Here is an 18,091-nt window from a genome sequence, read left to right as displayed (position 1 = left end):
CAAATTCATACATGCCTCAAAATAGATAAACTGCCCTCCACTTAAAAGAGTTTCCACTCCAGAGGTGCCGAACATACTTTAAATAACCCGCCGGGAATGTTAATCGTTTGTCCTTGCTGTGTTTGCTGCCTAGTCACAAAGAAGAATGCTACAACCAAAGGACTTTCTCTCTAAAATTTATTCAATTTCTGTTTATAAATCCCTGTTTTTGTAATTTCATAGAACAGAAAAGTTTGTTTATCACAAATATTTATCACCACTTGAAGATGGAGGGCAAAACTGGAAACAAACCCTCAAAGAGAAACAATGATCTCCGAACAATACCATCTTATTTCACAAACAACAAATTATTCTTTACAAATCTAGAGTAATAAATACTATTGGCAGGAACAGGGCTAAAAAAAACAAACTAAAAAGAACAATCAATTCTTATTTCAACGTCACGCACACACCTTCTCACACACACACAAATCGAATAGATATCAAGGAATGATGAGGATCTTCTCTCTGGATGAATAATTTGTAATGTTAGAGCACCATATCACAAGTTACTGCATGTTAAAACACCTGGGCAGAGATATAAAAAAACTGACTGTTAACACATAAACCAGAGGCCTGTATCTATTCTTCACAAAAAGAGCCACACTTCTTGTTTGTTTCTTTTGTTTGCTTGTTTTTCACATTTAGCTACAAGGATGAAAGTGTCCCAAGGACTGCAGGGAAATGTGCGTACCTAACCAAATCTAGCAAGCAATGAAGTAAGGCTGTATGTATCACAGGAACTAATTCAGATTTAAAATGAAAAGACAACAGGAGTTGGTGTATCAACATTTACAGCTCTGTGTTTCTTTGTGATTGCTGAGCAATCCCCATGTGTCAAGGATCACCACTGGACTCATGAATAATTCACAAACAAACAAAAATGCATAACACGCGCTGCACTCCTGATCTGACTGGTCAGCTAAGGATAAAAGAAAGCCACGCGCTCATTGGCGTGTTCCGAGTGAGCAGAGCAAGCTGATTGGTCAGGCTAGGGTGACTGAGAGGACAGCGGTGACAGCTGTGTGACGCTGAGTTGTGCATTTACCCAGAATGCAGTGGAAACAGTGTTTACAGGTCTTTGGGCCTGTAGCGCGGTCTAAACAAACTGTTTATCTCGATGGTGCAGTGCCTGCAGCTACCACTGCCTGTCTCGTTGGAAATGAACTCATAGCATTCTTGAGCTGAGCTGACATAGGCTTTACATATACACAGGCTCACGCGTGCACACACTCACTCGGACAACTCATGCCTTTTCTCCTTCACCGAGACTGAGCATAGAGTTGCGCTTTGAACACTAAAGAGGAAAAATATCTCCCTTAGGCTCTGCTGTGAGAACTCAGATTATTTTGGTCAGTAAATGTCACTGCCTGTCTGACAGTGGGTCACAATTTAAATCCTTCACAATACCAAAAAAAAAGTGGGAGTCACTGAGAGGAGAACAAGCCTAGTGCTCACAGCGCAAACATTTGAATCACACCAGTCTTTGAGTTACGCAAAGACAACAAAACACAAACTTTGATTTTCACTTTGCAGTTAGAAGGAGCTTTTCTTTTGTGAACATCTGGAGCATCATTGTTGTCCAGGTCCTGTCCTCAAAAATCTACTACTCCTTCCAGCAGAGGGGAGAAACATGACTAACAGATGAGACCGCTTCACACAGCACAAGATCACACTTTTCACAATTATATTACAAAATTAATATCATATTTAGTCCATATGTAGTGCAGCTTCTTTCAGAAGAGCGAAAAGAAGACTCTTTAAATTTGGGACTAGGAATCTCTGTCCACTCATCAGTCTTTAGATATATCCTCTGGTTTAGTTAGGAGGCTGCACTCCATTCTGGCACCCCACACCGGATGTGTGTGTGCGTCTCTAGTGTGTGGTAGAGAGGAGGAGACAGATTGGGCGTGTATCGGGGATATTCTCTGAGAGGAGAGCCGAGCTGCCTGCTGTGAATGTTTTGGGAGCTCTGAGATGGAGGTGCGGAGTTCTGTCTCTGGTAGGGATCGTTGGTGATGTGTTCTCCGAGTGGCGGAGAGGTCTGGTGGGCTATAGCGCTGAGTCGAGAGCCCTGAGGACTGGAGCTGTAGGGTGGATGAGGGGTGTAAGGCGGGTAGGGCTCCATTGGGGTCATGGCGGTCGGGATGGGGCAGGGGTATGACCAGGATGCACAGCTGAGTTCATCCATTCTGGACTCCGATCCAGCAAACATGCAGGCCTGACGCTGTCCCATGTCAGAGCTGTAAGGAGAGTCAGTGAGCCCCAGGGCTGGGTTGTTGGATAGACCGGGTGGAGGAGGGGGATAGGAGGAGGGGTGATAGTACGATTCCCCTTCACTTGGTGAACTACCAATGAAGGGTTTCTTGTATGAAAGCTGGTGGTTTTCCGAGGAGCAGTTTTCCTCCACTACAGAAAGACAGAGAAAAAAAATGCTGGTTTTCCATTTGAAGTTGAAGATAAATGAGAGCTGCGAGAGTTCCAGCTTTCAATTTATAACTTCCCATTTACTGCAGTTTAAGTAGCTGAGACACAAAAAAATGTACACATGAAGTTTCAAATTTCAAAGTAGGCCTGTCTATAACTCTTTTCAATACTTTCAAATTTTGGCAATGCTGTTTGTAGAAAAAAAACAACCCTTGAAATAAACATCAAAGCACCAGAACTGCACCCAGATCAATGGGGGATCTATGTAAAATGTTAAAGATAACAGAATGCCATCATTTGTGAATCGTTTAATCATTATATTTAATTACAAATAACACAATGCCAACATGTCAAATGCTGAAACTAAGAAATTTTATTTCATTCATTTTTTTAATGCATGTTTTTGGATTTGATCCCATTTTAAGGCTGTAAGACTTGAAGTTTTTAGAAGTAAATATGAAGAGGGGTTCCCCGTTATGAATAAGACTTTAATTACAAAATAAGACTTCTGTTTCTTAATTAAGAAAAACTGCAAACAATTTAGCTAATTCATCATACACTGTACAAATAAAGGTAATAAAAGGTTCAGAGAAATCTCTGTAAATAAAAAACAAAGCCAAAGACCAATACTGAGCTTTGGTGCCCTAAAATAGACAACATTCTGCTGTAGAAAGGACTCCGTGGGCTCAGGAAGCCATCACCAGTGAACACATTTCACCACTAATGTCACAATTTTAAACTTTCCCATGAAAAAAAGAAGAACACTTACAGTTCATAGACATTTATACGCAGGCCCTCCATGATGTGACATGTGTAACATCTGTAAAGACTCCATTAATGCCAAACAATAAATACAAGTTATTGAGCAACATATGCTGCCATTCAGGGAAGTACTGGCTTATTTCAGCAGTACAATAGCAAACAATGTCAAATGTTGCCAAGTGCGAGTCAGCTGGTAAACTGGCCTGCGTCCAGACCAGACCTATCACCTACTCCAAGACTTTGGTGCATTATGGAATAGAAAATACAACAATGCAGGGCAGTATAACATAATAAACATGTCTTTTCTGAAACAAGTGGTTGCCATCACTTGCCAATGAGCACATGTTTTTTCAAAATCCCTCGAGGTTTTGCAGTTTCAACATTTTTCAATTAAATATATATAATAATAATGATAATAATAATAATAATAATAATAATAATAATAATAATAATAATAATAATAATAACAACAACAACAACAACAATAATAATAATAATAATAATAATAATAATAATAATAATAATAATAATATAACAGTCCTTGTCAAGCAGAGTGTAGAATAATAGTTAAATATAAACTTCACTACATCACCCACTGGTAGATGAACGTCTTTGTTGTTGGTTAGTTAAATGTACTAATTTACTAACTAATTACTAATTAGTTAGTAATTATCTATCTATTTATCTATATAAATATGTATATATATACATAGATATATTCTCATGAATTCTTTTGAAAACAAGCTGGAAACTGGAAGGATGATGGTGCATCCTTGAATGCTCATTCAAAAAGACAAAACTTTATATTAAATAAAACTGTGTATTCCCTTTGTCTTTATCGTTATATGATTTACTTAAACCTGGTGTGAACACACGATTTCCTCTTACCTTTTCTCTTGGTGCAGTGGTACACCTGCTGCTGTTGGCCAGACTGCAGGTGTGGATGAGGCAGGGTGTAGTGCGTGGGTGGAGCACTCAGTAGCTCCTGAGGGCTGCTACCATTCAAGCCGTTCTCACAGCTATAAGGAGACCCAACAGCCTCGGGGGAGCCCCGCAAACCGCGACCCTCCCCACTGAAGGGACTCCCAGAAGAACAGGCTCTCTGACGGACAGTACTACGAGGGACCACTGGGTAATCCTTGCTGTAACAGAGAGGAAAACAAGATTACAGCATGGGGTAACAGTTTATCTCAGATGTTGTAACAAGCACAGGAAAGCAGCACAAGCCTTCTGTTCTAGAATGTGCAAATCTGTGCATGTATTATTATATTCTTATTATTAAATTCTGCTTGGTTGAATTCTTGAATTCTTGTTTTTTTCCCCCTTTTCCTTCAAGTCTATTTAGATATTCTCCATCCTTTCAGCTCTGATTTCTTTCTGTGCACACTGCCCTCTTGGTGAACTCAGTGATGTGCAGGAGACAGCGGGCCACATCGCCCTGACTCCCACTGAGACAGTAACACACACACACACACACAGTGCTGTTGTGAGATAATTCAACGTTCTAAAAATAAACATTCATCCCTGTCACTTCACATAGAATCTCCTCTCCTCTCCAATAAAGCAGTGGTTCTGCATTTAATGCTGCTCTCCCACCCTCTGTCTCCCCCCTTGTCTTTCCTCAACCTCCCTTCAGTGACAGCCAATCCCATTGGCTTGCAAAAACCTCTAAACTGCCTGCCACAACACCACTCAAATGGAGATTAGTTCAGCACGCAACCCGACACAATATAGGCCTGTCAGCTGATCAGTGGTGACAGCCTAAATAGACCAGCAGCAACATGATATCATGGACTTATCAATGCAGCAAAGGAAATGATGCTGGGTGTGCATTTGTGTTTGTGCTGCATGTTCAGGGCGGGTTTTCAGGCTAAGATCAACCTTCAGGTGACAATGGCTGACATCTCTTTATACCACTTGGCTCCACTCACAGACACACTTGTGTCTTAGACCATATGTACCCCATCATAACAACCTCCCCCTCCCAGCTGACGGAGGTCGAGAAAGAAGAATAGCAATTGTGTCTTATAAAAGCTCACAAGCACACACACATCAACGAAGCTGTACTCACCCTTGTAACTTTGCCATGCGATGCAGCTCATTGTCGTCGCTGCCTCTGAATCCCTTAGCAAAAGGATTATTCTCTATCTTCAGCTGTGTAATCTGAGGACAAAGCAGAGCAATATTTTACTTGCACAGGTCTGCAGGCCCAAAGGCATGCTCTGTTTTTTATTTTTTATTTTCCCATTGACTAAATCAATGGTTTACTATTATTCGGAGGACCTGCAAGTATTAAAAGGAGGACTGCTGGAGCTCTGCATGGCCAACATTCCTCAGCTGCTTACGTTTCTAACGGAGCGAACAGTGTTCTCGCCAGCTGACACAGAATAAACTGTTTACCCAAACAGTCGCCAGGTTTAAGGATTTCAGGCCAAAGCTTTTAGAGGTCCAAAGCTTCGAGCTTTGATGTTAAAGCTTCAAACTTCTCCCAGTGATGTCATGGAGGTAAATCTTTGCGGTTTTTGAGGGATTTCATTTGGTCAAAGTCCAAGACCATCACACAAGAGGCGAGCCGGCTGAAGATCTGACACGAGCTCAGGTCCAAACAAACTTTGAAGTGCTGAAAATACTGATAACCCACTCCAAACTGCTGGCTAAAGAGCTCTGATTTCTATTTAGCACCACATTAGTGTCTTACATATTACTTATTTATACTGCTTGTGTTAACTATAGCTACCATGTAACTATAAAGCTTTTTAGTAATAATATGTTTCACCAAAAGAATTGAAAAAATTAATACAATCTCTAATAACAATAATAATAATAATAATAATAATAATAAGGAAGAAGAAGAAGAAGAAGAAGAAGAGCTGTAATAATTCTTCTGGACATTTTTATCACTGTAATATATCATATTATTATTATTATTGTAGCACTGTAAGTGTAAAAGTGTAAGTGTAAAAGTCATACAAATACAGTCTTACTCTTACTATATATATATATATTTGAGAAATATATTTATTTATATATGAACTTATACATAGACTTTGTGATAAAATGTATTGTAAGCAAGAAGTATATTGTACTTATAATTACATACTTGTATTAAATATAATAATTTAACAATTATTACCATTTTATTATTATGAAGTACATGTATTACCTATAGTATTTTATGCAAACTTGACACTATAATGATAATAATTATAGCTAAAGTTGAAATACATTGCAGTATATCTATGTACAGAAAACAATGCAATGCAAATTGGTTATAAGCTCAAAATGCCTTCTGATGGATTAAATCAGTATTATTGGGGGTTTTTTAACCTCAACTTTAATTCTATAATAAATAAAATAAAGAATGCCACATTAAAGCTACAAAGATTTTTGCTTCTATTTTGTCTACCAAAACATTTTGCTTACAATTTATAATTTCTAAAAGAAAATCAAAAGACAAACTATAGAAATATAAATTGTGATAGAAAACTTTCTTAGTTGTAACTATTTAAGTTACAGTTATTTGTTATGAAAATTAGACGTGATGAAAATGAAGCCATCGCATGTGAACGTATTCAGCAACGAGGCTCAAAGCTACAGCAATCTGTGTTTCTAATAGATGCCGAGGAAACTAGCTCAGCTCAGATTAAAGGAAAGAAACAGGTCATTAGAGGCTGACACTCACACGAGCTCGAGCACATATACAAACGCACACACACACACACAGAAAGGGAGAAACTTAATGTTTACATGTTTACAAATACTAAGCTATGACGCATAAACAAAGAGCATGCTAATTGGCTTTTTGGATACAAAATAAAGACAGTAATACAAACAGTGTGTGTGTGTGTGTGTGTGTGTGTGTGTGTGTGTGTGTGTGTGTGTGTGTGTGTGTATGTGTGTGTGTGTGTGTGTGTGTGTGTGCACGCGTGCCTGTGTGTGTGAGAGCCGTTGTATGTGTGAGAAAGAAATTTGACTATAACTACTGACCAAAAGGCCAAACAATATGCATGCATCTGTCATTGATGTGACAGTAGAGCAGCTCTTACGTGCAAATATTAGACTATGAAATCCATTTCCATTATTGTTTGAATAACTGTAACATACTGTAGCTCAGCCAGTGAAATCACTCTACACTTTATATTCACATCAACAATTGTTAAACTGTATAAGCATCATTAAAGGGTCCTTATACCATTATAAGGACTTCTAATGCATCTGTGTTACTTAGAGTACCCCTACTGTATTCATATACATTGTGAAACTTCCAGTACTTGCTACAAGCATTTGCAGTTGGCTCCCTATGTTTAACAGTGCTTCGTAGTGTGCTCTGCATTAGGCTTACCTTGTGGTTCTGATAGGATGTCACAGCGATGAAGGCAGTCTCGGGGAAGATGTGAGTGCAGAAAGCTGTGTTTTTGGAACCAAAGCCATTGTTCTCATCTGCCTTGACAATATGGAGACGAGGCTGGTATTTGTGCATAGAGTTGAGTATTATCTACATGGGGGAGATATTATGTAGGTGAGACTGACAGGCCTGTCATGATTCCAAAAAATCACTAGCAGATGCTTGGATCTAGACTTTAGAATCCAGGTGGCGATTAATCCCATGTAAAGGTACTTTGATTTCCAGAATCCTTGGCTGACATAAATGTTTAAAACAGAGATTACCTGTGAGTAGGATCAAAGTGAATGTCAGCAGTAAAAACAATAAAGGATCTTTGTTTATACAGTTACAACCCGAGACTAATTTTCTCACAGTAATGTGAACCCTGCAAGTGTTTTGGGGGTTTTTTCATCTGCATTGGTTAGAAAAATCTCAAAAATTATTCATGAAGGTCATGTTGTCCTATAAAGTAAAGAAAAAAGGAAATAAATATACATAAAAGAAACTCCATTTTAAATCAACATATTCATCTTTGTTTATTAATCTTGTATGACATTTAAAGCCTTTTGAATAAATTGTACGCACCCGAGCAACCATCTGGTATAATGCAGAATTTAAAAAATGTGTTCAGCACTCACTGATCATCAACAAACTATTTCCGCATATGTCTAATTAGACTTTCTGATTCATTCCCGTTTGATATTGTTAAAGACTTTAAGCTTTAGTTTGGACATACTGCTAACTTTAAACTATTAAAAACTAAACTATTGCGCACGGTCTAAACTATTTCCCACGACACTGACAACTCCACAAGTGGATCTAGGCCGGATGGCGGCCCTCTCTGCGCGCGTTTGGGCGAGACCACGTTTGTTTACGCAGGGGGCTCTCGGTTTAACTGCAAAGTTGCAGATTATCTCTAAATTAACAAGTATAAAAATATTACAGTTTTGTCCTTTCTTTCATCTTTTTCCATTTTTTCTGCGTGCGCATGCACTGGCACCAAGAGGCGCGCGCAGAACGATAGCCTATCATCTGCTCTCACGCGCCTGTAACCGTATGTGTCTCATCTCAAGTGTGCAGTGTGAGCTGTGCGGCTCTCGCGGTGATTTGTGTTGTGTTGTGATGTCGCGTGAGTTATACCCCGAGGAGTGAGCTTCACGGGCTCCTCGGGTTTTGCCTGCCTGCTGACCGAGACCGTGTTGGCTGACCGGACCTGTGCTGTACTTTGTATAGTCATTTTTCTTACACTGAAAACACCTCTCAGGTCTAATTATTTAAAATGCGTATAAAAGCTATTTAGTTTGGCCCGCAGGCCACCTTCATTAGGACAGCTGATGGTTTGTATGCTTATTATGAGTAAAAATAATGGAACTAAATTCAAAGGGCAAACTTTTTTTATTGTATCAAACAGAGCGTGTGTTCTTGTTCTGTCTGTGACAGACATAGAAACAAAGGAAACAAACAAAAAATACTGTTAAGCAGACAGACTCACGTGTCCAAAGGGGTCCAGGTGGTTGTTGGTGAGTTTGAGTTTCTGGAAAGAGACAAGCTGGCGGCTCCAGTGCGCCCCTGTGGCGGGAGAGTCCGGATGGACGTAGAGCCTACCGGGCATCGCGGGCTCTGCCTTCCCCGTCATCGACCTTTATGACCAAAGAAACGCGGTGGATCGGAAAATGCTCTGACACTGACACACACACACACACACGATCACAGTGGTTTTCGTGGTGTAGCAGGCCAGCGCTGCCGCCGGCTGCAGAAGGCCTGGTTGGTTCTTTAATTAGACAAACTATGTTTTGCTGGAGCTTACGCAGACACCCACATCTGGACCTTAACTCGGTTAACCCAAATGAACCGTTTCCTCCTAAACTGCCCTAGCGCGTATCCCGTTTTTGTCTATTTCCAGGCAAAAGTCTGAAATCATTAACATAACCTGTATTTTTTAATAATTAAGAAAAATAACAATAAAGGTCTACCATCTTTATTATTCATTATTTTCCTAATTTCCTTATAGTCACCGAGAAACAGACAGAGAAAACATCTGCACATTTTATAATGTGTTACACTTGTACAGGTGAGTTTTTCCCCCACATACTTTGGATACTTTGCACAGCATAAACGAGTCGATATGTATTTTCCCAAACAACTATTGCGCATGTGCGTGGAAACTAGCAATAGTGCCATGGACATTCAGCTCCTAAAGTATTAAGAATTGATTCCGCGGTGTCAGAAGTGATTTAGGCTTCTGTTTAGCCTGGGAGTCTGTGATGTGTGAACTTTTCATCATTTGTGGAAAGTATTGTCCATTCTCCTACACCGGAAGGCAAAAATATTACTACAAACTCCCAGGACAAGGTGAAACAAAGCCCTACGGACCAGCACCGACTTACAGGCTACCGTGTAAACACCGAGCTCTTCCAGTAACTTTACTCTCTGAGCTGGGAATTTGTGTCAGGTAAGGCACAGACCCCTTGTGTCTTTGTAATAACCAAATGATGCTTTGAAGGGGCAGATATCTCGCTGCAGAGTCAGTTGTTCGTCGGATTTCCCTTCAGCAGCACACACACACACACACACACACACACACACACACACACACACACACACACACACACACACACACACACACACACACAAACAGCTGAATTGGATATTTTAATCCGGTCTGCGCCGTCTGTCCGCCCCGTGAACCCGTCATATTCTGATTTAACCGGCGGGCAGAAACGGGGGGGAAACACGGGGAACTAGGCCATCCCAGTCTGCAAGAAGGACCCGACCTTTACAGAGTGCACAAGCGTGGGTGGAGTGGAGGGTATAAACCCACAACAACAAGGTTTACCCAGAGTTAAGTTCAGAGGTTTCTTGATATAAGGTTCATAAGCAAAGAGGGGGAAGGAGATGGCGGAATCTGAGATCTGGAAATGGAAATTTTGATTTATTTATTTATTTTCGGAAAGCTATTATTATATTTATTCATTTATTTTAAATAGCTGCATATTTGTTATCATCCTCTTTCTGTTTTACCATACACTTAAAACATTTATATATTCAGATATGTTTTTGGTGGGGAAGCTGACCTATACCCCGAACACACTGCCATACTACTTTCACTACCCGAACATGACTTTGAATGTCCTGTAAGTGTGTATACCGTGTTTTAGACATGTTCCTACGAACCATTTGTTGTCTGCGAATTTGTAGCGATGGTCATCTCCGGGAATGATGTCCATCAGGAGAATGTACTTGGTTTTCGGGTTGAGTCCTGTGACCTTCACTTTATAACTGGGGAACATCCTCCTTCAGGGAGCACATTCAGAAAAAACAAATAAAAACAGCGACATATATGATTAAATATTGATTTATTTTTTTAAATGAATAAAATAAAAAATAAAATGATTCCTTTAGGGATTTGGTTTCCTTTAGAAAATTTCCCTGCTGAGGCCCGGTGGCACCCGCGTACTGTATTTTGTCCCTTTAGGTTTATGTTTTGATCAAAAGTGTGACATTAAAAATAATTTGCATTGTTTTCAAGCGGTACAACACGAACCACCAATAAAAATTACTTTGTGTTAAAGTCATTCGACAGTTTTACCTTCCAGCCTTGGTGATGATCATTTCCGTTCCTACTTCATCAAACTTGGTCCAAAGTTCCCTATCATGAAGGAAAACTTTGATTCCCTCCATCCCCTGTACAAAAATATAATGAGTGCACGAGTTAAAGTTTAAACTCTAGTTATATTTAAATAGTTATTTAGTAATTAATAGGCATTATAAGCCAAATCCGTGGCAAATTAAACCAACAGCAATGACAAAGTTTTGTTTACTTTTTTCTTTTATTTCTATGAAAAAAATATGACTGGACGAGCAGCTATTATTTGTTTGGTAAAAAAAAAACAACAACACTGAATTAATTTTTTTAAGTAAATTTAAATTAAAACCCAGAGTAAGCTACAGGTTGGTACCTGCTGACTGGACGCGCTCTGCGGTGAAGCTGGTGAGTTCAGGGTGAAGCTGGGATTTTCCTGTTTGGTCTCTTTTGGGGAATCCATACAGTCCGAGTCAGGGGGCTCTGCAAGGCCGTACTGGTCCCCTCCGTTTGCCATGTCCCACTGATGCACACACACACACACACACACACACACACACACACACACACACACACACACACACACACACACACACACACACACACACACACACACACACCAGACATTTGCCCATTTTACTGGTTTATTTGATCAAATTCTATGCGCTGTTTGACACTCTGGATGCCAATTGGGTAACCTCAAAGTCAGCACCTATACGAATAATATTTCTAAATAATAATAAATTATATATGGGGGCAAAACGGTCTTTTGTTAGAGGGAGCGCAAAGTGGCCACAATTTGAGTTTGTGGTGAAAACCCCCCACAAAGAACTCCTGTTGCCCTAAAAAGACCAATCACTCATAATAGATTACAATAGCTCACATAGAGTTACAATAGACTAACTCATCCAATCATCTAATTACAGATTTACACTTGAAATGAGATTAAATGTGCAGCTTGATCTTGAGCATTGTTTTCGAAGAAGGCTCAGATTCACTACCAGTTTTATGAGATCTAAACATCACAGCTACCAAACTGGACTGCACTTACAGATGCCGTAATAAAAGCACTAAGTTCATGGTTTACAGTACATGATATCTGAAGCTTTACATTCCAGTGTTAACAGTGCACAGAACTGTACAGCTACCACAATCACAGCCTGCAGTTTTGAAAGTGCACATCAAATATAACCACAGTGTATGTCTGGCATGTTTATTTTGTGTGCTCTCTCTGAGGGCCTTTACCTCAAATGCACTGCCCTGCTCCCCCTGCAGAAAACACTCTCATCCTCTTCCTGCGCTCTCTGCAGGCTGTAGAGCGAGTATACGTATATATTTTTTTAATTAAAAATATATATATATATTTTTTAAATATTTCCAAGGTGGTTCTTAAAAAATCCACGTCTCCTCTGCAGCTTTGTCATATTGTAGTTTTTTGTTTTGGTCTATTTTTTTTCTTCTTCGTTTCGCTGTCCGTCTCCCTGCGCGCACACGGAGAGGCGCGTCCGCCTCGCTGCTTCCCGTCCACAGCTGTGGTGAAGTCTGAGATCTGCTCACAGCGCCTGTAATTCCTTCCTCATTTGTCTCGCTCACTCCCCATTGTCCTCGCGGACCCAGCGGTAGCCTTGATCTGAACCCAGCTCATCAGATCCTTCACAACAAATGGAGTCAAGTCCGCCTCACGTACTCTGCCCTCCCCCTTTTGCCATCCCCGCGTTCTCATAGGTCTGCATGGTGCATCGGTATCTGCAGCCCAAATCATGGCTGTGACACTGGCCAATCACGCGCGCAGAAACACACACACAGAGACCCAGACGCACGCACGCACCCCTCGATGGGGAATTATTTATTTATATACATTTACATGAAAATATATATTTATACATATTTTTTCTCACAGCGTCTATTTTCCCCACCGCATCAATCATGTATTTCACAGCCTTCTCACTTGGTGTTATGTCACACAGACTTCAAGTTGACAAAATGATCGCTGATTCATTTCCTACCTGAAAAAAAAATCTGTATTATTCATGAAAATGTCCTGCTTGATCAGAAAAAAATTGTTACTTCCTGTTTCAGGACAGAGGGGAGATATTTTACGCTCGAATTAAATAAACATTAGACTCGTGATGGGTGAGTGGAAGGAGACTAGAGTAAAGCTAGAGTAAAATGAAAATAAGAGAGACGTGGTCTGATTTTTAGACAAATTTTCATTCGTGTGTGAGCATTCCCCTCACGCAAAAAGAAGACATATTAGCTGATAACTGCTGGCAGATTTATTTATGTACTAATAAGTTATTGATTCGTGTCTCTGCCGTATTGGTGATTAAAGCACAATTATATATATATATCTATATATATCTACATATATGTTAGGTTACTACATACCAAGAAAATGTGACGTGGATTTGGGTTGTTTCAAGATAAACCCCCAAATATAATCTCACACGAGGCTAGATACAGAGATCTTTTTTATAGGAGATTATTCGGGCACGGAGGGGCCTATAGTAGCAACAGCATCGAGTTGACGCGAGCGCGCATCACTTTGACTGGATTACTGTAGATCTTGATAACCTGAGGCATCCAGAGTTGAAAGTTGAAGAGGTCACCGGGAGGTCAGCATTACACATTTCCACCATTCAGCTTAACTGCAGTCTCTCCATTCATCTTTTTTGTATTAATTTAAGCATCAACCAGATTTTCAGATTAATAATTTAAGCAAAATATCCGAGATATTCACGACATAACCATCTTAGACATGATAGGTGGACAAGGTCTAAAATAGCTTACCAGAAAATACTAGAGCTTACATGTACTGACATACTGGCTTAGGACATAACACAGCAGTTATTCGATACGCTAAGATTACTACATCAAATTAATGTAAAAATGTTATCTCCTGCAGGCAATTCTTGCGCATAAATAGCGCTCTTTTACGCACGAGAAAGTCTCAGGTTTAATCGACCTGCACGTGACTATGTTTTGGTTCAAATACGCAGTCATAATTGCAGCTCTTACCGTTTTAAATTATCCAAATCCCAGGTGTAGACCTCTGCAGTTTGGTCCACAGCCTCTCCTGCATAACGCGACAAGCGGGTACTGCAGCGAGCGCGCTGCCACTGGGAGGGACAGGGTCCGTACCCTCTGTGTGTAATTGTGTGTGTGCTAGTGTGCGTTCATGTGTGTAAATGCAGATCCATCAAGTTTCCGAGCTGCTCGGACACCACGCCAATAAGCCTAACAGTATATACGCTCAGACGCAAGCTACATCTGTGCGTTTTAAGCTGGCGCTGACGATTAGGTTACACGCAGCGTGGATTTTGATCTGATAAGTTATTCACTGTTTTCCCACTGATTGCCACGCTGATGTGAAGTTTAGAATGAAAAGCTTCCATAGGCCACATGTTATATATTTTTAGTACCAGCATAGTTTCTAAAGTCGTCTCTAAACAATCATTTTTGGGAGGTGGAAAATGAAAATTCAAGAGAAACTGCAGTAGATTATTTTGTTGATGTAGCCGAGCCTATACAGTCTGGGCAGATTAGCGTTTCCCTGCCAGAAAGATTGGCCTGAATAATGTTCGTCACATTTATTATGTTTGTTTACAGAAGGTTTTTTTTATAGTCCACTGCTCAAAGATTTTGCTTTTCAGTGATAAGTCAAAACGTCAACTTAAATATTGTTACACAACAAAGACTCTTTTGCATTTCTTTAAAACTGTATTTGTGTGATGACACCGCTGAAACAACAGTTCTGCAGAAAGAAATAGGCTGGACAATTCCCACAATAAACTTTTTCGCAATTAACTTTGGTTTAATTACTCACCTCATTTGCTTTTTAATCTATCTGAAACAGCAAACCCACATACAAACATACAAGATTTAAATATATATATATATATTTCAGAGGGCTTCCTACATAAAAGAAACATGTTATTAATGTATTTTGGTTTTCAGGCTATTGGAAGGTTGTTGCAATCCGTTTATTTATTTAGAAAATTACAAGTATTTTCTCTATTCCTCGAAACACAAGGTTTTTTAAGTTTAAATATAGTTTCCCAGAAATATTTGCTAAAAGTCAATTAATTATTAATATGGGCCTGCAAGCTAAATCGAAACCTGCCGAATTGCCGCTTAAAATACACGCAGTTTGGCGCTTCTTTATAAGCGTTAAAACATGAAAATTTTATTTTAACCATTTTTCTATAGACGGCCTATAAATATTTGTGATAATAAAATACAAACCTTGGAGAAATATTTCGGATTAATAACCAAATAGTGACAAAACTACTAATTCTTTAAAAGAATCTTACTTAACAAAGAGCGTTAATTTATCATTTAAATTATGAGTTTGAAACTTGTCTTTAAGAACAAATGGTTTTTTTGTCTAACTATCCGATTGCTCTCAAAATGTAGGCACATTTCTTTGAAAATGAAACATTTACTATTGGAAACCACATTTTTACAGGGCACACACCTCAGTATTCAGTCAAGTTCATGTTTGACTGAATACTTTTGTGTACTTGCTATTTAAAACAGTCCCACATCTAATATTTTAATCTTTAGTTTTAAGTGCTTAATCTCATTATTAAATCGGCTTCTTGGGTATAACTCTTCATTTGGTATGATCCTGTAGCTGCTTGGTCCAGAAGAAGAAAAGCTAGAGGCAACAGTTTGAATAAATGAGGTGGTGGTGGTTGCTGGAAGGCTCATTATTGTCCCATCCTGGCTTCAGCTGACTGGATCCTCTGTTCTCTGTCTGGAGGAAGTGGTGAAGGGGTCCCAGACCTCCTGCACTCAGCAGGTCTGTCTCACACACCTCCAGCTCGGCTAGAACGAGTGTGTGTATGTGTGTGTGGCATTGGGGGGCAAGGTCAACCCATTTCTCTGCAAACAATCACATCACACAGGGCAAAATACATTCCAAACCCCCCCTGCCTCCAGTTTGTAAGGTGGTCTGATGTGGGAACAGCGGAGGGTGGAGGTTTGGCAGTGGTCCAGAGGGGGCCTCTGAGTCCAGATGAAGGAAAACCTGTTCCACATTAATATGACTTCATATTACACATGTTGGAAAGCCTCTGCTTTCTGCTGGGCACTAATTTAATGCTTTGCTCATCTGTAATATCAGAGAATTAACGGACTAATAACAGAGCAATATGACATCACACTAAACCAAAATGGTTTACCTAAACCATTATCTAAAGGACTCACACACACACACACACACACACACACACACACACACACACACACACACACACACACACACACTTACACATTAACTAGTTTAATCTGAATTATTAGCTATTATTAATCTGAACTACAGGAACCCGAGAAAGTCTTGCAATTAGAAGTAGTGTCACAGACACACTCTTCCAGAGCTTTACAACACTGTTACCCATGAATGAATGAACACTCTCAGTTTATTGACCTGTGGGCAAAACTCTATGCGGGTAACTCACCATCAAAGGTCTTGATGCTCAGCTTCTCTGAGATTTTAAGGGTATGAAATAGAGCTTGACACATAAACTTCAAGTCCCACTTGGATATTCATGCCACAGTGTCTACATTTTTGCACTGGATTGTATTCAGGGCCTATAAGCTTTACAAAACACAAAGTAACCCTTAAACCTCTGGAGAATCAAATTTATATGCAAAAGATTTTTTCGCTAGAACAAAACTTGACCGAGTCTGTCTAGTTTTAATGTGTTTATTTTTATATAATACAGCCAGTCTGTGATTACTGATAATACACTTCTTTTCTAAACAAGTCTTTGTTATTATTTGCCCTCCTTGGTTTTATTATTGTGCTTATATCTTGGAGGGGATTAGTGTGAAAATCAATGAGAAAATGCTGCAACTGTTCAGATTTAAAATACTATTTCAGTGCTTTAATGCTGAAAGGCTTTACAGCTTCTTGTCAGACTTTTTAGGGAGTTTACAGCAAGTCAATGTAATCTCACTGAACTACAAGCATGCTGCTCATTGAGTGTTTTGACAGCCTCATAGTATGTTGAATGAAGTGCGGTGTATCACAGCTCCCTCTAGTGGTAATCTTCTGCAAACGGGGAACTAATAACTGGTAGCATAAGAGATGATTATCATAAGATGTCATAAGAAACAAATAAATCCTCAAATCGGTGTACAAGCAACAACAAGCTTTAATCTTAAAATCATTTCTGCTGAGAGAAATAATTTTATTTTGTAACATTTAAAATAACCAGAGTGTAACCAATGTGAGCAGGAGGCAGAGAGAAAGAGAGAGTGCAGTGTGCTGCAGAGTCATTCATGTGGGAACATTAACATTTAGGGGAGCAGTGTGTCTGCCTGCCCTCATAGCTGCCCGTCACTCACAGGCATCAGACCGAAGTGCTTTGTGACCTTTAAGTTATGTTTGTGCAGACAGGAAAAAGAAGTTCAACCTCGAAGGCTTCTACCGTGACGCTGTATTTCCAGACGTTTATCTCTTTGTTTCTCAAACTATGAACAAACTCAGAGAGGCAAGAAACTCCTCAGATTACTTCTGAGCTTTCTATGTTGCTTTCAAGATTCAGATCCATGCCAAGCCCCACAGTTAAGGAAGTTTTTAAACCTGGAGGTCATGCACAGGTACACGTTCCCCAGAATGTCACCCCCTATCCACTTCATTTCTTTTTTTTCTTTCCTAAACCTCGTAAAAAATTAGTCACTGGCTTCATCTCCACTTTTCCTGTGTTTCTGCTTGGATTTCTCTCATTACCTCCAGGAGCTTTGTCTTTAACAGACTGAAAACTCATTTCAACACAGCTGACATTTCACGAGCACTGAGGGCCTTTTTACCTATACTGACACAATTTAAGCTGTTCAGTTGGAGACATTTCACCCTCACCAGTCGCACAGCTGCCCTAGGAGGCACA

At 39.7% G+C, this 18,091-nt stretch overlaps 1 protein-coding gene across 2 annotated transcripts; it reads right to left on the bottom strand.

The window, feature by feature from the left end:
* Positions 1 to 1,218: 1,218 nt before the first annotated feature.
* Positions 1,219 to 14,344, bottom strand: tbx5b (T-box transcription factor 5b). 2 transcript variants are annotated; one of them, XM_026188673.2, is made up of 9 exons: positions 14,214 to 14,344; positions 11,572 to 11,718; positions 11,202 to 11,296; positions 10,787 to 10,906; positions 9,105 to 9,252; positions 7,571 to 7,723; positions 5,300 to 5,391; positions 4,117 to 4,370; positions 1,219 to 2,448 (listed from the first exon to the last, which is right to left on the bottom strand). In XM_026188673.2, the coding sequence occupies exons 2-9, from the start codon at positions 11,710 to 11,712 to the stop codon at positions 1,862 to 1,864; spliced, it is 1,590 nt and encodes a 529-aa protein (XP_026044458.1). In that variant the 5' UTR covers positions 11,713 to 11,718; positions 14,214 to 14,344; the 3' UTR covers positions 1,219 to 1,861. The 2 variants fall into 2 exon arrangements, with proteins under 2 accessions (XP_026044458.1, XP_026044457.1); XM_026188672.2 differs by lacking the exon at positions 14,214 to 14,344 and adding an exon at positions 12,441 to 12,858.
* Positions 14,345 to 18,091: the final 3,747 nt, after the last annotated feature.

This window comes from Astatotilapia calliptera, chromosome 12 (genome assembly GCF_964374335.1).
Source record: "Astatotilapia calliptera chromosome 12, fAstCal68.1, whole genome shotgun sequence".
Taxonomy (NCBI): domain Eukaryota; kingdom Metazoa; phylum Chordata; class Actinopteri; order Cichliformes; family Cichlidae; genus Astatotilapia; species Astatotilapia calliptera.
Note: the sequence above shows the minus strand (reverse complement) of the source record. Positions and strands in the feature narration are given on the sequence as shown.

What these genes read in the sequence shown, in the direction of transcription:
- tbx5b (XM_026188673.2), bottom strand. Translation starts at nt 11,712, where the DNA reads ATGGCAAACGGAGGGGACCAGTACGGCCTTGCAGAGCCCCCTGACTCG. An exon ending in ACCTGGACCCCTTTGGACAC is followed by an intron (nt 7,724 to 9,104) that starts GTGAGTCTGTCT and finishes TCCCCCATGTAG; the next exon opens with ATAATACTCAACTCTATGCA. An exon ending in CCACTGCACCAAGAGAAAAG is followed by an intron (nt 2,449 to 4,116) that starts GTAAGAGGAAAT and finishes GTCTTTCTGTAG; the next exon opens with TGGAGGAAAACTGCTCCTCG.